Source organism: Lagopus muta, chromosome 7 (genome assembly GCF_023343835.1).
Source record: "Lagopus muta isolate bLagMut1 chromosome 7, bLagMut1 primary, whole genome shotgun sequence".
NCBI lineage: Eukaryota > Metazoa > Chordata > Aves > Galliformes > Phasianidae > Lagopus > Lagopus muta.
This window is the reverse complement of record NC_064439.1, coordinates 45,074,022-45,093,924: the sequence shown is the minus strand read 5'-3', so window position 1 is coordinate 45,093,924 and position 19,903 is coordinate 45,074,022. Positions and strand designations below refer to the sequence as shown.

The 19,903-nt window shown below is 41.6% G+C and overlaps 1 protein-coding gene across 3 annotated transcripts in view; it reads left to right on the top strand.

The window, feature by feature from the left end:
• Positions 1-1,536: 1,536 nt before the first annotated feature.
• The window catches only part of DCLK3 (doublecortin like kinase 3), a 46,160-nt gene continuing 27,793 nt past the window's right edge, over positions 1,537-19,903 (top strand). For 2 of the 3 annotated variants that reach the window (XR_007378034.1, XM_048950403.1), the window contains exon 1: positions 19,629-19,747. Coding sequence is in view for 2 of the 3 variants with exons in the window: in XM_048950403.1 (XP_048806360.1) it covers positions 19,678-19,747 (70 nt within the window). In the remaining variant the exon portion in view is untranslated. Of the gene's footprint in view, positions 2,577-19,628; positions 19,748-19,903 lie in introns of those variants that run through there. The other variant, XM_048950404.1, reaches the window with a different exon arrangement.

Below are 19,903 nucleotides of genomic sequence, written 5' to 3'. Positions count from 1 at the left end.
GCAAAAAGGGATACACCCTTGGCTTTTCACTTACTTAAAAATCCTTCTGGCCCCGGGTGGAAGCCACAACATTCTAGACCAGCTAACAGCCTTGACTCTAAGAGGCTTAAGAGCTGTGACAGATGCCTTGGTACATGCAAGATGCATGTTGCACTGAAACCCTTGGAGTTGAGTAGTGGATGCAGGCTGTCAAGCTGATCCACCCACTTCTGCCTGTCTAAACCTTATTGAGCTGAAAAGAATTTAGAGAAGGCTTCAAAAGTACAGAAACTGATGGCTTGAAAATCTCTTTCCCTGGGGATACAAAAATGACATCAAAATGAAAAAGAAGGAACACCCACTTAAAATAGTTGGAAGGTAGCTTTGGGTCTAAAATTCCAAATACCCCAAGAAGTAAAAGATCTCTTATTAATTTGAACCTCATATTAATGCTGGGGGATGTGTGGTAAGTGAGGGGCACTTTTCAACTTTTTCCTGTACACCTCTTAAAAGCATTGTTGTGTAAGTGTGCACATAATTTTATTTCAAAACACTCTTCTGGTAATCATCTGTTAGAAACTCCAACTCAGCAGGACATTCAAGCACTTGCTACGTTTTCAGTATTTGCTTTCATTCTCACAGGGAAACCTATTGCTTTTATGCTCTCAGAAGATGTAGGAGGAAGGAAATTGTCTTAGTGTAAATAAAATAGAAGGTTTTCCTGCCAGCAAACCCTATGAAGTTATTTGCTCAAACCGATTGTGAATCCCCCTTCCTTACAGGAATGGGGACAACAGACATTGCTGCCTGGCTTCCGCCTTGCTTCTGGGAGCATTTAGTTTTTGTGGAAACCTTCACACCCACAATTACTAAAGCATCTGCAGGTCTTGCTGTGTGTTGGATTTATGGCAACTCTGTCACTCAGGCTTTCAGTTAACATGTAATGCAGAAATCTATTAGCAAAGCACAAGGCAACATACATACTCTTCACTTCTTTATCTTGGTATAGTTGATATGTCAGTTCTGCATGTCTCACCTAACACCCATGAAGAAATGCATAGGTGTGTGGAAATGTACTTCTGCAAGAGGTTGTGAGACTACCAGGGGATCTAGCCCAGCCAGCATGGGTTTTAGTCCACTGACACTGCTTTTAGTCCACTCTCCAGAATGTGTTGTGTATATTTAAATAATGTCAGTTTTTCAGACATTCACAAATTACTTTTAATGCAGTTTTCTTTAAATCTTGTAGCAGTTAGAGCTTGCAATTCACTTTTGCAAAGGGATGAATTCAACTTCACTGAAGCTGTGTCATTCAAGTTCAGTGACTTGTGCCTCTCTGCAAGCTATTAATTGTAATATTTGGTTGTCCTGTGCTAGAAATGCATTATGAAATTGTGAGATTAAGGTTTTGTTTTGTTTTGCCTTCAAACTGGGATAGAACGTTTGAGTGGTTTAAAAGTTGGCAGTTTCCATAGAAATAGGTTAGAGCAAAACATTTTAAGGAGATCTGCTACCAAGTAGTCAGTTTAAATAATGCTGAGCTCTGAGATGCTCCAATATCATTAATGACATCCCAGTCAAAGTCACTATAGTTTGGGGCACTTTGCATGCACTGTATTGCCTTTCTCTCGGGAAGTTTACATTTTTAGTAGTCTTAAACAGGGTCCCTAAAAAGAGAGGAGCCCTTGAACATAGAGTTGCCTAAAAGGACACTGAAGCAGAAGTGGATGAAGTCGCTTTTTCCCATTAAGAAGATGCAAGATGCAGAGAAAAAGGGCACTAAGAGGAGAGCTGCTGGCAATCTGAAATGGTGTGTGTCTGCAAGAGGCATGTAGAAAGGAAGATACTGAGTCAAGGTAGGTTTCAGATCCCCTCCCTATCTTTGGAACTGAGAGTGGGGGAATCAGGGAGCCGGGGTGTCTGTAGTGCACAGCCTGGAGGCTTGCATTAGTCTTTCCTTCAAAAGGACAGATCAGAGTTACTTATTTTCACTTAGAGGCAGCCAAATGAGACTTAGAGGACAAAATGATGATGAGTACTTCTGTTTTCTGGGAAGTCAGGTTTTAAACTGGCCTCTGCCAGGAGGATGCTGAGCTACATGCTGATATGCCTTCAGCTACTGCCGAAGATGAGTTAATGAGGGGTATTTTTGGCCGAAGGGAGAGTGAGGAGGGACTCATTTAGGAAAGGAGGATATACACTCTAGTTGCAGATGTCAGCACTAGTAGTCCTGCATTTAAAACAAACCAACAAACTGGACCTTGAAAAGAGATCTTCAGCTCCTGTGTCAGTGGATCGTGTTTGTGAGGGTAAGGTTGAGCCCCTGTTCTCTGATAAGAGACTGCAGAACTTTTTTGTTGTTGCCTCAGGTGGAGATACCAGCAGCCTAGAAGCCAGGCTCATCCTCTGCTAAGCCTGGATCCCCTGTTTCCTGGGAGAGCACTCTGATTCAGGGACTTGTCAATGGTGACCCCTTCCATGCGTTGTAGGGAGACCCTCATTCTACTGCTGCGCACACATTTCTGGGAATGCTTCACAGGGTGGAGGCAGAAGCTGAGAAGGAGCTGCCTGCCTTATGGGCCTGGCTGGACTTACAGGTGGGTAATTTGTTGAGCTACTCAGCCTTGTCATAATATGACATTTCTGCATGTTTAGGAAGAGAAGAACTGGGTCGTACCAATGGTGATGCAGCCCAGTATCTTGGTTTTAGCATTGGATGATGGCTGATTTTACCCATTTTCTTCAAAAGCTCTTTCCATTTCCTCACTCAATTTGCTCCTTGATAGGATCAACTATGATGTGACGTTACTTTCAAGACTAGGAACTCCTGCACTGGGTCCAGTAAATGTGGGTATTTATACTGCTTACACAACTCCATCAGTTCTTGGAACTGTGAAGTTTTAGGACAACTAATCCTTTGCAATCTCTTTTTTTTTCTCCTTTAAAAGTGATGCAATAGCTTATCGGTGCTGTCGTATTCATTTGATCCATGATTGCCAGACAGATAGAAAGCATTTAAATCTTTGAGCAAATCATGCAGAACTATTTTCCACAGTTCATAGATATAATCACAGACAAGTTTCCTTACAGATGTATTTTACGCCGTTACAAAGAACTCTTGGCTTGAGACCTGCATAGAGAGCAGAGGGAATCAAGCTGAAGTGCATAAGGAAGTAATGAAAAAGCTATAAGCTTCCAGTTGCTGAGCTTGTCTTGGTAAATAAAGTGCCTGGGCAGCTCTCACAGCTTTTTGACCCTGTCACTTTGGATGTGTTTCTATTCAGTCTGATGCTGTTCAAATAAGATTAAACACCAGCTAATAGGAAGGACTTTCCCAATACGTTACATTCACAGTTTCTCACCACTCTATTTTGGCTAGAGGAGTCACTGATGCTTAAAGAATGAATAAACTTGTAGTACGATGAGCTGTACCTGTGAGCCAGGGTATTCATAGCTCTGCAGCAGTCTTGTTGCAGTGGGGAAAAGGCTTTGTTGTGTGGAGTAGTTTTGTGATGGCAATTCAAACTTGCTCTCTGTTTCACAGAGCTGTGAACAAGGGTGAAAGGAGAATACCGCCTCTTTCCACTCTTTGCTTTAAGGCTGTAAATCTTTCCTTTTCCCTTCACCTTTCATTTTGTGTTTTATCATTCATAAATTGTTCTCTCTACCTATTTTTGCTGGGGCATCTTCTTGAATCTTTTGTGGCTTCTGAGTTGCCAAGAAGTCAATGATGCTGAAACTTCAGTAAGTAGTGCTTTGGGCGATCCCCTTTGGCCTGGAGGAGCTGTGACTTGAGCAGTGGTAGGATTTGACTCAAGCTTGTCCAAAGCTGGGGTCACCAGTTGTCTGGTCATCATTCCCCAACTGGAAACCATTTCCTTCCAGGTGTAACAAGCTTTAAATAAGAGCTGTAATCATCTGTGCCTTTAATTGGCATCAGTAATACATCTGCTTTCTTGGTTGAAGCCTTTTTATAGGAATTGCTAGAGCATAATATGAAGAAATTGTGTTCTTTGGAAGGAAAGGACACAATCTCTGTCTGACCAAATCTATGGATCTCTCATCTCCATATTCCTGCTAACAAAACTGGGATGAAATTAAGGAAAAAATGCCACTTCTTCTTGACATTTATCTTCCAACAGTCCCCGTTTTGTCCTCTGCTAAGGCTACTATAAAACGAAGAAGAAAAATACGGGATAAAATCTGTCTAGGTTGCTAGAGCGTTATACATGCTGGAGAAGGATCGCTCATTTGGCCAATCACCCTCAAGAAAGTCCCAAATTGTACTTGTGCACTGCTTTCCTTTAAAGGAAGAGGAGGCATTTCATTCCAGGAGGAGTACCTGGAATTAAAGAGGAGTACCAATTTGTCATGAGACTCGGGGCTGCACCTTGAAATTTGGAAATGGTGAGGCGTATGACTGAAATGGACTGTTTGTGATGGGGAAAAAGAAAGCAAAATAACCTTAATTGTCGGATATCCTCTGCTCCTTTCTGTTCCCAAGAGGTAGCATGGAGATGATCAGCGGTGAACAGCATGTGGGATGTTAAAGCCACCTTTTAGTCAGCACCTAATAGAACATCTTTAGAAGTCTCTTCTTCCACTGGGTGTTAGCTAGGAAGCAATGTCATACTTCAAAACGAAGCACTTGAGCAGTGGGTGTGCGTGGAGGAGAGAGTGAGATCACGCTGTAAAAAGTGCTCACATTTTTAGCCAGACAGTACTCCTGCAGCAAATAAAATCTCTCTCTCCGACAGATGGAGGAGAGGAGAGTGGGAGGGAAGTTTGGGAGCGCGCTTTGTCATTTCTGTTCACTCATCGCTTTGCCTGCAGGGGAGGGTGCAGGAAATACCGGGTGATAAAAGGGTGGGTTAAAAAGTGCAACGGCATCAAGGAGATATGTGCAGCTCTTGTAATTATGGAGCAGATCTCACCTGGGGCTATCAACATGCTTTGCAAACATTAGGCAGCTGAGCTTAACGGTGTCCCAGTAGGCATGAATCGATCATTCTGTTTAGAAATAGAGAAATTTGGGAACGATGTGATGAGGTTTAGATGCACAAGGATATTGATTGTAGGGCTGGACCTCATCTGATTGGCTCCCTCTGCTCTCAGTACAGGACCTCACTCTTGATGCATGTTGTTCAGACTCAGACAAGCTGCCTGGCATTAACACAAGCAATTCCACATGTGCCTGACCCAGCCTTCCCCTGGAATACACCGTCACTTATTTTCCCAAATCAAGCTTAATTTATCTGTCACTTTCATTAGAGCTGATGACTTTAAAGCTTTCCTAGAAAATGAGTTTTCAGTAGAGAAAAAATCGCTATGTGAGGGTATCTGTGCTGTTACAACCTGCAAAATCTTATCTTTTCTTCTCAGAATTTGTTTGAACAGGAGGATGGGGGAAAGGGTGGAGGAAGGAAGTATCTCTGATAACTTGTTGCAATATAAATCCATCAGCTTTCCACAGATAGAGCATTAGGAAAAGGTTCCTCACCAGAGGGGGTGGGCATGGCCCCAAGTGCCAGAGTTCAAGGAGCATCTGGACAGAGCTCTCAGATACAGGGTTTGAATTTTGGATGGTCCTGTGTGGAGCCAGGAGTTGGACTTGGTGATCCTAGTGGGTCCCTGCCGACTTGGGCTGCTGCTGCAAAGACGAAAGGTCAGTACCATGACTGTGTGGAGATGTATTTGGGTGAAGTGTTCAAACATGGGCTCAGAAGGATCTGCAAGTTCTGCTGTTCATCTGTGCTTGTGGGAAAGTAATGTTCTCTTGGCATTTTGACTGACGTTGACAGTACAGAACTGCTGGTGAAGGCCTTGGGTCAAGGAACCTCTAACTTTCTCAGTGGCCTTTAGAAGGAATTGATCATAGTGTCTTAGGAGAATGGGTCTCTATATACAGTGATTTCTGAAACAGAGTTCCCCAAACGAGACTTGGCTGTTTTTCTCTGATAGGTGTTTTTATTCCTGTCTCACAACAGCTTGATGTTCTGATTGCTTGATCAGATATCCAAAGTGGAAACAGCTCCTGGGTTGGTGCTTTCTAATGCTTATCTCTAAAAAATCAGTTCTGTTTGTTCCAGCTTCACTCAACTGGGCTACCAAAATACATTCTGCAAATATCTGGCATTCATCATCTTACTAATTTTATAATGGCAAACTATTTGCATCTCAAATGCTGACTCATAAAACAAGGTATTTCACTGGAGCTGAAAGGGAAATGACCCTGCATCTTTTCCAACTTGTCTGTCATTTCATTTTTTCATCCCTCTTTGGGGATCTGTGTCCTACTTTCTGTCACGCATATTAGTGTTGGCTGATTGATATGAAGAGATACAGAGCCTTGAGCCAAAACAGTTTTACAAACAAACATAGATTTTTGTTTTCATCATTTAGAAGAAAAAATAAATAAATCTTCAGCAAAATAAAAAAGTATTAACTGACCGATGTCCAGGCTGACTTGGGAGTAGATTAACAAAGGAACTAAACTTTAAGTTTATTTTTCTGCCTCAGTGAGAAAAGGTAGGCTGAAAAAATGATGGCTTCAAAAAGAAGTGCAATGAATGTTTTCTACTAGAATGTGTTTATAGCTTATGACATATAACAAAGCCTTGAAAGTAAGTAGTTAACCTCCTCTGCTTCTGGGCATCTTGAAGGGCACATGGTCAGAAAGAATTCCTGATTCAAAGTTTTTACTTCAAAATATCATTCAATAAATATTTTGTATTCATAATACTCTGTGTAATTATATTTAACTGATTAAAGCATATTGTAATTGGAATTTCCACCCAGATTACCTTAAATAATGAATAAAAAGCAATCCCCTTAGAAATGAGAAGCATTATCTGCTTTTTTCCTAATAGAATGCAGTCTAAAAATTAAGATACCTAATTATACATTCTCCTAGTTATCAAAGAAAAAGCACCAGATTTAGTAAAAACACCTCACTTACTATCAAAAAAACATGTCTTAATAATTACTAAAAGTGAGAATCGATCTTCAGAAAAAATAAGTAAGTATAACAAATGTGAGCTAAGAATAAAGCCACATTTTGAATCAGGATGTGTTCTTTGCTGAACCGAATAATGTTAAAATTAGCTTCTGCAGCCTTACCCATATGGTACCTTTCTATTTGAGCTCCTGGAGGCTTTGTGTGGATTTGATGATAGCTGCATTGTTGAGTTTAATTTTGTTAGGATTTCTCTCTGATACCAGTTGAGTAATGAAGAATTAACCGCTGGTCTCAAATGATGCGTGACCTCAAGCCTGCTTCTTTCTCTTTTCCATTCAAAGCACACTACAGCTAATATTTCCACCAAATGTGTTAGGCCCTCCAATCCTAAGTGCATGGCTCTGCAGTGAAACCCAGAATCCTCAGTTCAGACATGCACGCAATTCAAATACAGCATAAGGTGCTTCAGGATGTGACCCAGTGCAGCCACTACCCTGACTTATGAGACCACCAGAACACACAGACAGCTGCCTCAAGTGAAATGCGTGGAAATGCTGCAGAGGTGAATGAGGCCCCATTAGATTTGCCTCGGTCTACACAGGATCCATCTCTCTAAAGTTCCATCCTGAGAACAGCATGGAACTGGGGGGAGCATTTGGACAGAAAATGGAAGTACAGTCAAACTCTTCCTTGCCCATATATTCAAAGCAACATTTCCCGTCCTGACACCATGACAGAAAGCCAAGCTGAATGCAAGGTTTCCACTTGGCTCTTTTACATGAAGAGTCACTAAGAAATTTACTAGGTGAGCAGGGGACGGGATGCAGGGAGCAGGACTAGCACTGAGGTCACTTCATGACAAAGCCTGCACACGCTTCTTGATGATTCTGCATCTTACACTTAAAAGGCTACTGGAGAGAATCACGGAATGGCCATGATTGGAAGGGACTTCAAGGATCAATGAATCTCCAACCCCCCTGCCACAGGCAGGGCCACCAACCTCCACATTTAATCCCAGACCAGGCTGCCCAGGTCCCCAGAATGCAGGAGCTGACAGTATTTAGAGGTGGCTGAGGGAAGAGTTGATGTTCAAGAACATCATTTTGGTTCAGTAAATTTAAGCCTTACCTCTGCACCTTTCAGTTCCTGCTTATATCTAGCCCTTGGTCACTCCTCTGAGAGTCTGGGACCAGCACAGTTTTGTTTCTCAGGAGATGGCTACTAATTGTTTCCCTTTGGAGTTAGGCTGTGTTGTTTTAAAAAGTGCTCTGTAAGTAGACACAGCTTTAAGTCATGTGGAAACATCCCTATCCTATATAATAATCCTGTTATTAACAGAACCCACTCGTTGATTTTATAACAGAGAGGTTCAGCTTTCCTTTAAATTATCAGCTCAGCAAATGGTTGCAGGAAAACCCAGCCTCAGACTGACTTTATTCTGAAAGAATTCTGATTGAAAACCTTCAGCATTTACTACAGCGTGATTCTCTCTGGATGAACCTCCATTGAAGCACTCAGCGACTATTCCAAACTGCTCAGGGGATAATGTTGTCTCCAGATGCTCCTATGCTCTCACAATGTAGGTGTATTTAATACTGCAATGTTGAAATTTGAATGAAACATTTTTTTTTAATATCAGAACTAAATGTACATTCATTCCTGCCTTTAAAACAATGTTGAAAATGTAAAGCAAGAATTTGTTCATGTGGTGATGTTCTTTGCCTGATCGGTGTTCTGGGGAGGCAGTTTTGTTGTGAAAGGCTTGACTTTCCAGTGCAATTCATACTTATGGTGGTACATGAAACACTGAGTAAAGTGAAATAATGGCTGTAGCCTCCTTGAATCTTCCCACGAAAGGGCAAAGGAGCAGCTTGCCTAGACCGTATTCAGAACATAATGCTAAAGGCAGCTCTGCATCGACTGCATTCACTTCCTCAGCACTGATTCCTGGCAACTTGTCACACACTGTATGGTGCTGGCATATGGCCCAAGGTGTGCATTCTCACGTGCACGGCCTATGCACTTTATCCAGACAGTATTTAAAAACAGCTGAAACTCCAGGTAGGCTTCATCAAGTACATGAAGTGGGAAGAATGCGTACAGGGAACGCTTGTTTTCTCTTTGGAGAGCAGCATCTCTAGGTTTGTGCCTAAAAAGATCAAAGTTATCCATAAAGGCATCTCATTCAATGGGCAGACTAGGAATTTTCACATCTTGCTCTTTTTGTTCACCTCTGATGGTAGAACTCAAACAGATCATTGCAGATACACCCTTATACATTGATGGTGTTTGGAATCAAATCTTCCATTTCTCTCGAGGGTGTAAGGCACGCCACTTCTCAGCACAAGCTTCACGTAAGGGAACTGCATCCTTTCATAGTCTTATGATGATCTGCAGCACAAACACCAGAGGATAAAGCAACGTCTAACCAGTCTGCTCATGTTTTCATTCTGATCTTCACTACTTTGTGTATAAAAGCCTCCAAACTGACACTGTATTCACATTTTGTTAAGTAAAGAAAAGACAGACAGCTGGGTGAGATGCAGGATTTTTCATTCAAATCAGTTTGCAGATACTGTCCATTGGGCTTTACTTGATGATGTGAATAAGTTGCCTGGGTAGCAAAATACAGTCCCCAGGCTCCTAGGGTATGAGCAAATACTCCACTGTGGGCCAGTTCTTAACAAGTGTAGAGGGATTAGAAACCAGTTGCTTACTTTGATCTGTTTCTCTTCTGCTTCGTTATTCAAGTGAGACTTGCTGGTTGTTTAAGGGAAGGAAAAATGTTTGTTGCAGGGGAAAATTTTGAAGTGAACTCAAGTTTTTGAGTGACTTAGACAAGATAAAGGGACACAGGTTGCACTGCTCTGGTGGGGCATGAAGTGAGGTGCTGTTTGTGGCCTCTGAAGTGGTTTGCAATGGGTTTACACTGGCTTTGTAGACAGTCATTCTCTCAGAGGGAAGAAAATTGCCACCTGTTTTTCCTTTGTCACCTTTTCACCACTGAAATGTCAAGTCAGGTTTTCCGTGGCATAGATGGAGACTGTGAGAAAAGTATAAATAAAAGGTTGTAGCCATCTGTGGCTGTAACGATAAATAGCGTAGACTGTAGATTTAGTACTTCCTCCATGTCTTCTGTCTGAGGAGATTGAAAAAGCAGTCACATCAATGCACTGTTCCTCATTATTCAGCATATAAAGCTCTGGTCTGAACTGAGCTGGGAAGGGGAACAGAGGATTGTGCATGTGAAACATATGTGGGTAGGAGCAGGGAAAGGAGATCATTTCCCCTTTCCCCCATGGGTCTGTTACTGTATCAGAAGGATGCACAGCACAGGAAAAGCTGTATTAGGTACAGTTTTGTCTGGATGGCCTTGGTTTAGAAGACCCCTCAGCCTTTTTTCTCCACTTTCTTTCACTGCACTACAAGGAGAAGGGCAAAAAAAACAGAGGAAAAATGGCATGCTGCCATGTGGCTGTGTGCTGAAACACCACCTGCACCAAGACTCCAGTAAAGCATTTAACAGCCTGCTCTGACCTCTCGAGTCTTTCTCCTTTGCTTGGCTCTGGATAACTTGTCAGCTGTGTAGAAGCACTTTCAGTACTTCAGCTCTGTCCTCTGGGGTTGAGCAAAGTTCAGTAAGGCCAGTGGAAAAGCACATACTTTCTCATGATATTTCACCTCATCCATCTGCATTTCTTGCACTTTTGTTTTCCAAGTCTCAGTCATGAAGGCAAATGAAATGACTGCATAAAAGGCTCAAAAGCTTGTAAATAATGTAACACTGAATATTGACACAGGAAGCAAAGGAAAGTGCTATCCAAAAAGGTGGCGTGGCTTTTAAAGCTTCTTTGTGGTGTTGAAATCAATGCCATGTGCATTATACTGCTTTTGGTCTTCTAAAATTGGAATAGAGTCTGGGCTGTGGAGTGGCCCTTACATTACAACCAATGAGCAAGTTTTGTTTGAGCAGACAGCAGTCATGGTTTCCCTATGAACTTTCTTTGCCTCAGGTTAAGCTTTGCTTCAATTAGAGTAATGTCAGTTTCTACTGCGAGCTGTTAATGCAGCAGCTGTTGGTGCCAGCACTAAAAAACAGGGACAGTGCTTGTGCAAATCTACCCAGGGGTGACTGCATGTGCTCACCCAGCAATCAGGTGGCAGCCATAAGCGAGGAGCAGCAACATCTGGGCTACTTTTCCCTCATGAGAGAAAGTAAATTGGCTTACCGTGTTCCATCTAGCTTCATGTTTTCACAGAATACATGCAAGACAGTTACGTTCCAAATATCTGCCCTCTTGTTAGTTTTGGGTGAGAAGAGGGAAATTCAAAATAAGGCAGGTGGAGAAAATCACAGCCAGGATTTCTTTCTTCCTCAGGAAGTCAAGCTTGAAGCAGTCAATGCCTGTATCGTGTATTTGTCTACTTGTTCTTCTATCTCTAGGGCTCTTATTTTCAAGGTGCTCTTACTCATATAACCATAGCTGAGGCTTCAAAAATCATGGCTGTATTCCTAGATTCATTTTGTTTAAAGTGCTGCCAGAAGTGGTTCTTCTGATTTGAAAAACTCTTGGTGAATTGATGTCTTTCCATCAGAGTCCAGAATAAATAGCTGTTTCTAACCAGAGCTTCCAAGAGATATGGAATATCTGGATATACCAATCATCCTAAGCATGTAGAAAAGCAGCAGCTGGTGATTGATTTTAGACATCTTCCCTAAATATTGAGGGATGCTTTGTAATGCAATATTTTGATCTATAATTGAGTAATGCCAAGAAGTCCTAGCTGAAAGTAGAGACTGAAGATACTATTTTTTGTATCTACGTGCAGCAGGAGATAATCCTTTCTCCAGTTCCCCCCTATCCCTTTCCCCCGAAATATCATAATTGCTAATTAGGCAAAGGGTGGATGAGGAAAGACAGGCACCACAAAGTGACTCGTGCCAGACTCCAAAGCAGCTCAGTGTCTGAGCTGGGAATAGAGCTCAGTCTCTGCCTCTCCGTCAGAATCTCTTCCGTGGACTCTGCCACCCTACCAGGACCCCAGAAAGTGCTGCATTTTGAGCACGGCTTTACAGAACTCAAAAGTTTAGGAAACATAAATACTTAAAAGGTAGAAGGCTGTGTGAAGTGCTTGAAATACACCGTGTCTTAGAATATGGCTCTGCTGCCCTCATTATCTTCTGTGCAGTGTTGTTAAAGTTTCTGTTGAGAGAAGAGAAAAAAAAAGGAAAAAGAAAGAAGATGTAAGTTTATTTCAAGAGTTCAGCTACCTCTCATGCTTTTCAATCATGTCACGCTGCTGTGACATCTCCTGAGAGTAGCAGTCCTGTTAAGTTCATACATTAGCACAAATACATGAACGCTCCATGCATTAACCATGCACAGGCTTGTCTTGTCTCCTGGCCTTGTCAAAGAGATACAACTGCTTTCCCATCACATTATTTTCTTAATAAGCTTTCCTTTCTTGTAGAACTTTTCTTTCTTTGTTATTGACTTGGATTGCAGATGATCTTTATTCCTCTATTCTTCTGAACTAAATAGCTAAATGTAAATTCCTATGGATATGAAAGAGGTTATGAGTCATAAAAACAAATATCTTAACTTCTCCGTGTGTAGGTTGTAAGCCATTAAAAACATTCTTACTCCATGTAGTTTAACACTCTACTTTTTTCCTATCAGAACTGACAAACCATAATTAATTGAAGTGTAATTTTCGTCCCAGCTCATCACACTATCCTCATCACACCACATCCTGTGGGTCTCAATGCATTCATAATAATTTGATGTACAGAGATACTCTAGTTTAAATCACCACCTCTCAGTATTGTACTACGATGAAAAAGAATGGAATAATTAGGACTGCATGACAATCTTTTGGGGGTATTAGGGCAGTACAAGTAAAGGGATGTTTCATGCTCTGAACTCTCTTCCCTGCTGGTTACAAAAGAACAGATTGCCACTTGCTGCAGGCTCTTTGTCTAGAGTCTGTACAAGTTCTGTACAGAGTTCTGGCCATTTTCAGCTCTCATAGGTATATAGTAAGAGCTGGCTGGTCTTAAAATGTCTTCCCTCATGGTTTTCCCAGCCTGAAGTACTTGCTGAGGACTCTCCCTAAGGTCTGTGTCTGGGAGATCACCACCTGTATAGATTTATCTCATGAATTCTCCTTGGGAAGGGGTGGCAAATTGCTGAATCAGTTTGTTTGCCTAAGATTTGGATGGGGCCCTGAGCAGCCTGGTGTAGTATTAAATGTGGAGGTTGGTGGCCCTGCATGTGGCAGGGGGGGTTGGAGATTCGTGATCCTTGAGGTCACTTCCAACTCTGACCATTCCGTGATTCTGTGATTCTATGATCCTTTTGCATCACTTGTGCTTCTTTTGGAGAAGCTGAGAAGGCCACCCTCTGTAGTCTCCTCTATAGTCAGCACTGAAAAAACACGAGGAAGCAACCAGTTCTGTCCTGGAGAAGAAATAGAGAAGGCATGACGCAAACAAGCAGAAAGCAGCGGTGATGGTGCCTCACTCGCTATCTGAATTTTAGGTGCACTGACTGTATTCAAGAGTGAGGAGGAAAATACGGATTACTTATCCATATTTCCTAAGAACCATAAGCATTCTTAATCAGACCGGACCTTTCTCAAAAGATACTTTTCAAACGTTCTTTATGAAGGCACAAGAAATAAGATGTTTCTTAGGATGATGCAAAGGTATTCATCGTACTCGTATGTCATCCCTCATTTCATATAATTTGGGAAATTATTCAGATCAAATCTCCAGTTTTCAAATTCTTGTTTTTCCCACCAAACGTGAGTCAAGACAAGTCCTTGTTTTAAAAGATGTGTTGATTTGAGCAAGAATTACTTCAGGAAGAACCTACAGCTGTGTTACACAGGAGACAAACAGCAATATGTTGGTGCATCCCTTTCTTATACATCTAGGTAGATAACAGGCAGTTGCCACATTTCCCAGAGATGCAACAGAGGCTGGGTGTTTTGAGTCCAATCCACCCACTATTGGAAAGAAATATTTCCTGTTTCAGCCTTTTCAGTCGATAAGGAAGTGAGGAGTTGAATTTCCCATCAAGAACATATACTGCCATCAAGGATCCTGAAGAAGTGCCTACAAAATCAGTGATGACTCTGTAAGTAGCAGCTGTTTAGCTCTGGCAGTGCTCAGAAGTCAGACATCTTCATCAGTGCTGATCCATGCTAGATTAAATGACCTTGAGATGAAACAGTGTGTCATGCCAGCGCTTAGAGTTTACTGATCTGTTTTTCCCGTCTCCTATTTTCTTCATAGTATTCCATTTCTACAGTAAGAATGCAGACGTGATTAAAAACTACACACTAGCTGCTTCCAAATGCTGTAAATTGTGTAATTTACAAATATATGAGTACAAACATTATCTCATGCTGTTTGCAGCTAAATTCTCTGCTGCCTGAGCCATTAGTGGCAACGAAAATCAATATCTCCTATAAGTTAAGGTTCCTCTTTAATTAATATGAGGGCATGAGGTAAACAGATATGTACCAAGTAGAGATATTCATAGCAGGAAGAATGTTCACAACTTCTGAGCAAGGAAGGGAGAATATTTTTAAAGCTATGTTGTCAACCAGGGAATTTGGCTTCTTAAGAATTCACAAGGAGATATCTGTGTATGTAGGTGTCTAAGTACCTTTGAAAATCCAGAGTACTTTCAGAAAAGGCATCCAGGATCAAGTATCTGTAACAGTAATGATAAATACTGAGGCACAGAAAGTCAGGCAGCTTGAGTTCTCTATCTGCTTGTGGCTTGCTGTGTGGCCCCCATCAGGGCTCTTCGTGCCTCAGTCTTCTCTATTCTAATATTCATTCCAGATTAACCTAAATAACGTCCATGAATTGTAACTGTTTTGTTCTACCTCCAAATTATGATCAGGTCACCTGCTAATGAAGATCTTATATGTATTACCTCACTGTATGAGATTTCAGTTGATGTTGATAAGCTTTGAGATCTTTAAGTGAAGGACATCATTAGTATACAAAATGTCTCCTCTGAAAAGTGCCTTAATGAGGATCATGCTACCCTGCAAGTCTTTTTAGAGGGCAAGACTCATAATCCAGCATTTCTTCATTTAGCACAGGAATTACACAAATTCAGGGTGCCAGGGAACGTCAGTCAGTCACGTTTCTACTGATTTGATACCACTAAGTCTGTCTTCCAAAAACATACCAACTGCTTTTGAAAGCAATCTATTGAGAATCACCCCACCACATCAAACTATTGCCTAAATTGCAATATTATCAATACTCCTTCCACTGCAACTTCTAATAATCCGCAATTGATGCTGATATTAGACTTAGAAACTGAAACAAGTCAGTATGTTAGATAACACAGCTTACTTTGTGAAACTAGAGTGCTTTTTTTTTCTGAATACATGCTTTAAACGAAAAGTTAGTTCTGAAAAGTTCTTTACTATGAAAGTTCTTCACATAGAGAGTGGTGAGGTGCTGGAACAGCTGCCCAGAGAGGCTGTGGATGCCCCATCCTGGAGGTGTTCAAGGCCAGGTTGGATGGGGCCCTGGGCAGCCTGGGCTGGTATTAAATGGGGAGGTTGGTGGCCCTGCATGTGGCAGGGGGTTGGAGATTCATGATCCTTGAGGTCCCTTCCAACCCTGGCCATCCTGTGTGATTTTGTAAAAGAAGTACAGGCTTACGTAAATTGCAATTATTCCTGGTTGCACAGTGGTAAGTTGCTAAAGTTGGGGTTTTGCTTCGAGTCTGGTCTACTGTGCATGAATGAAGTTTTGGATGTCTTGATTTTGTGGTTTTTTTCAGTGCTATTGTGTAAATGGCTGTAAAGTCATTGCTTTAGCCAAATGATACCTTTTCTTGGTTCCATTCAGGTACTAGGACTCCGTTTCTATTGGCAGTTATTTTCTTCGTTACATTTGGTGTACATCTATGGAATAGCATAGATGTAAACTCTGATTTTTTAAAATAATTGTTGAGCATGGAGGCTAAAATCCATCCTGTTCCATGTAGTTAGGCATGATTTTATTGCGCTTTAGATAATGCCTCCCTGTTTCACTTTCTTACTGACGTTTTATTCCTTCTTGAGAATGCCTGAAAAAATTGCCTCCAGAGTTCTAACAGCACCTGACTTTCATTGGCCACTCTCACCTTCATCCATATTAATTCCTTCATCTTTTGCCCCTTATATTTCATATATTAAAGCCATAAAACAGGAGATAGAAACATGGTTCAGTGAGATCTCAGTTAAGATATATTTTAGTCTTATTTCCAGCCCTCTGTAAAGGTCAAGTGTTTTGTCTTTATTTTTATATGAAATGCATCGGGTTCTTTTTTTAAAGACAGACATATTAACTGCTGTCTTACTTAAAATACAGACATTTTGCAAATATGAAATCATCTCTGTAGTTCTGCCAATAGCAGCTGTGTCAGGATGCCTGTCACAGATGCCTGCCTTTCAAGTTCTGTGTTGGCTGGAGCCACACGATGGGACAAAGCTTAAAATGCCCAAGGCAGCCACTGGCTCTTGTGTGTTTAGAATACCCCTGTGCCACAGTGCTGAGATTCATCTGAAAAGGAAACTTTTCTTTATGGACTAAGGGCAGCTTATGTTGTAGTGCAGGGTCTCAAGATGTTGAGCTTAATTTGCCTCGTCGAGGACTGTTAGCAAGCTGGAAAGCCATTGTGTACAAATGACTTCCTCACAGAAATGACAAGCTAACATTTTCATTACTGAAAATGTATGATGAAACTGCTACTTTGATGCTGATTTGTTCAATATTCTAGATCAGATGTCTGGACATTTGGAAAACAACTCTCATCAGACACTGAAAATGAAGAAGAAATTAAGCTTAAAGTTGTTGTGTGTGGGTGTTTTTAGTTGTTTGTTTTGTTGTTTTTTGTCTGTGGCAATTGCAATGCCTTTTAATTTACACAGAAAACAGAGGCAAAAAAATATACATAGTTCATTTGTCCCTCAGCTCTTGCTACTTCTTCCAGACTTGATACGTGTAGGGGTGAATTAACATTCTCAAAGTAGTATGCTGTGATATCAGAAAGAATTGTCATATCTAGGGTACAACTTAATGGATCCATTATGAAAAGAAAAATAAGTGGGTTTTAGTTTAATTAAATTTTCCTAAGAGCATGATGAGAAACACGCAAATGCAATGCCAGAGCATGAACATTTAGAGAGAATAATTCCTCCACTGGATCAGCAGGATCTTTTCTTTTACAGATCTCCTTGAATTTAAATACAATCCTTGAAACAGAACAGGTGCCAGCAACAGCCTGGGTCTCAGGGGACAGGAAGAGGACAGGGAAAGAGCAGGTGAATTCTAAGACAGAAAGAAGTCACTGAATTTAGGACAAGGTCAAGACAAAGCAGGTTTTCTTTCTAAAAGAGCTGGACCATATTTTTCTGAGGTTATATCTGCATAAATATATATATACTAATATATATAATAAATAATATATATTACTTTATTCTATTCTGCATCTTGCCACGTTTAGGGACTGCGTATGACCTGGGTGTGGAACACACAGAGAGATGTATTTGACAGCTTTCTGGAAATAGGGCCGTTAGCCTGCAAGTTCAGTTTGTGAACAAACACATGAAGTATTTTCAAAAATTAAAAGCCTACCAGTGAGAAACAAATCTTTTGGTCTCATTTATGCTTATGAAGACAGAGACAGGAAGTTGCAAATGATCCAGTAGTGGGATGGGATGGCTGAGATACTGGCTAGTAGAAAAGTGGATTGAAGAGAGGCTTCATTGTGCATTGAACAGAGGTAAGGATTTTCCAGAAGCTCATAGGAATGAGATGTCTTCAGAAGTTTCTTTTTACCTCTTTTTATTCTGCCATAAGAACGTGCATGTCGCCAAGCAATGCTGACTTTTGAGTGCTTCAGTGTTGCATTCTTAGTTTGGAAACCAGCTGTAGGGAGTAAAACCAGATAATTAGGATTGATACGTAGGTCTTCTAATTGAAGATCTTGATACTAAGATCCTTCTAAGGATTTTGCATCTACAGCAGATCTCGTTAATAGCTGTAATTACCAACATTTTACAGGTGGAAAAGGTCACTTACAAATCTGGAGTAATTTGATGGTAGCATTTAGAAAGCCAGGAATAGATTACAGTCCCTGAATTCTCAAGACAGTGACGTATTCTTGGTCTGCTTTTTTGGACATAGTCACGCTCTTAATAAAGCATAGGAAAGTTGAGGAAGAGAAATCATCTCTTAGAGTGTATTTAAATTTATATTTTGTCTGTATTTTGTTTATAGATTCGGAAAGATGAAATATTTTATTTTACCACTATGGAAATACTTTTGCTATTGTGATCACTATTAAAACATACTGGTGACAGTAATATGCCCCAGTAATATGCCAACAGCGTCACAGTTGCTTCATCCAGAAGGCACCAAGATGCCAAGAACTGCAGAAATTGCTTAAAGATCCAAAGGAAAGATGAGCAGCAGCAGAACCCAACTCCCATTGACTTTATTGGAGCCCAGACTCCGTCAAGCAGTTCTAATCCTGAAGACTTTAATGTAACTTTGGTACTCAAGGCAAAGAAATGATGACTGTAGGCTTAACAAGCTTTAAACTGTGGGGCAAGAGAAACATAAAAAAATAAGCATAGAACAAGAAATAACTTGAAATTTTAATCAAACTGGCAGGTTTTAAATAGAAGTGTAATTATGCTAAGCTTCTAGTTAGCAACATGCTGATTTGGTACCATAACATGATGCAGGTTTTGACAGTCTACTTCTTGACTAGCTTATGTTATAGATTTTATCTAAGACTTTGTTTTACGTGGTTTCCTTTACCAGACAGTCTAGCAAAATGTACACACTTTCTCAAAGAGCCAGAGAGGGTATTTGAGCTTTCTGTCCAGGTCTTCCCACTCGATTCTTTAGAAGTACAGTAAACTACATTTCAGGATAGATACTAATGGAAACTAAAACAAATGTGTGTCAGGTTGCATTGATGAAGTACTTTGGAAGTAAAATCATCGGAGGCAAATTAGTTAAAATGGATAGCAGGACAAATCTTTCAGAAAACAGGAGCATAAAGGATATGTTTCACATGTTCTGCTTTGTCTTGCTTATGCAATTTGAGGCCAGGATGATGGAGTACTAAGTTTTTTAATGTGACCTACTACATGCCCACTAAATGTTATCCAGTTATCCCTGTGCTAAGTCTGATTACTGCTACTGGGATAAAGCGTATTTTCCAGAGATCTTGTTTTAGTTGAAGATCTCAGGAGCGGAAGAAAACACAGCTTCATTCTGTAATTTGTGCCAGCGATTATTCACTCTCACTGATAATATCTGTGATTTGAATTTGACTGACTTCAGCTTCCAGCCATTGACTCTCCTTATTCTTTACAAGATGAAAGGACCTTTCAGCTCCTGGCTTTTTCCCCTGCGAAGACACGTACACACAGCTATAAAATTACACCTCCTTCACCTCAATAACAGACCCGCTCATCCGATACACGCTTTGTTTACACGGTTTAGCGCTCGCCTTCTTCACCCATCCCAAATCAAACGACGCAGAGCCGCCCGCCGGGCCGCCCTCAGGGAGGCAGAGGGGCGTGACCGTCGGTGTGACCGCTGCGTGGCACCGCCTCCCGCCGCCGCTTCTCCTCCCTTCCCCAGCCCTCGCAGCCGGGAGGCGCGGTGTGGCTGGCGAGACGACGAGCCGAAGCTCCGCGCCATGCCGGCCGCCGCGCCGCCCCCGCTGCACCCCGCGGCGGGCTGCTGCCGCCCCTACGGCCACTGCGCGGGTGAGTGCCTTTCCCGCCTCGCCACGGCCCGCGAGGGTCGTGTGGGGAGGTGGGGGAGCGCCGCAGCCGGGCTGCAGGGTAGTGCTGGTGGGCTTGGAAGTCGCCCCCGCGGGCTCCGCGTGGGCTCGGAGGGTGTGGAGGGTCGGGGTGCCCCAC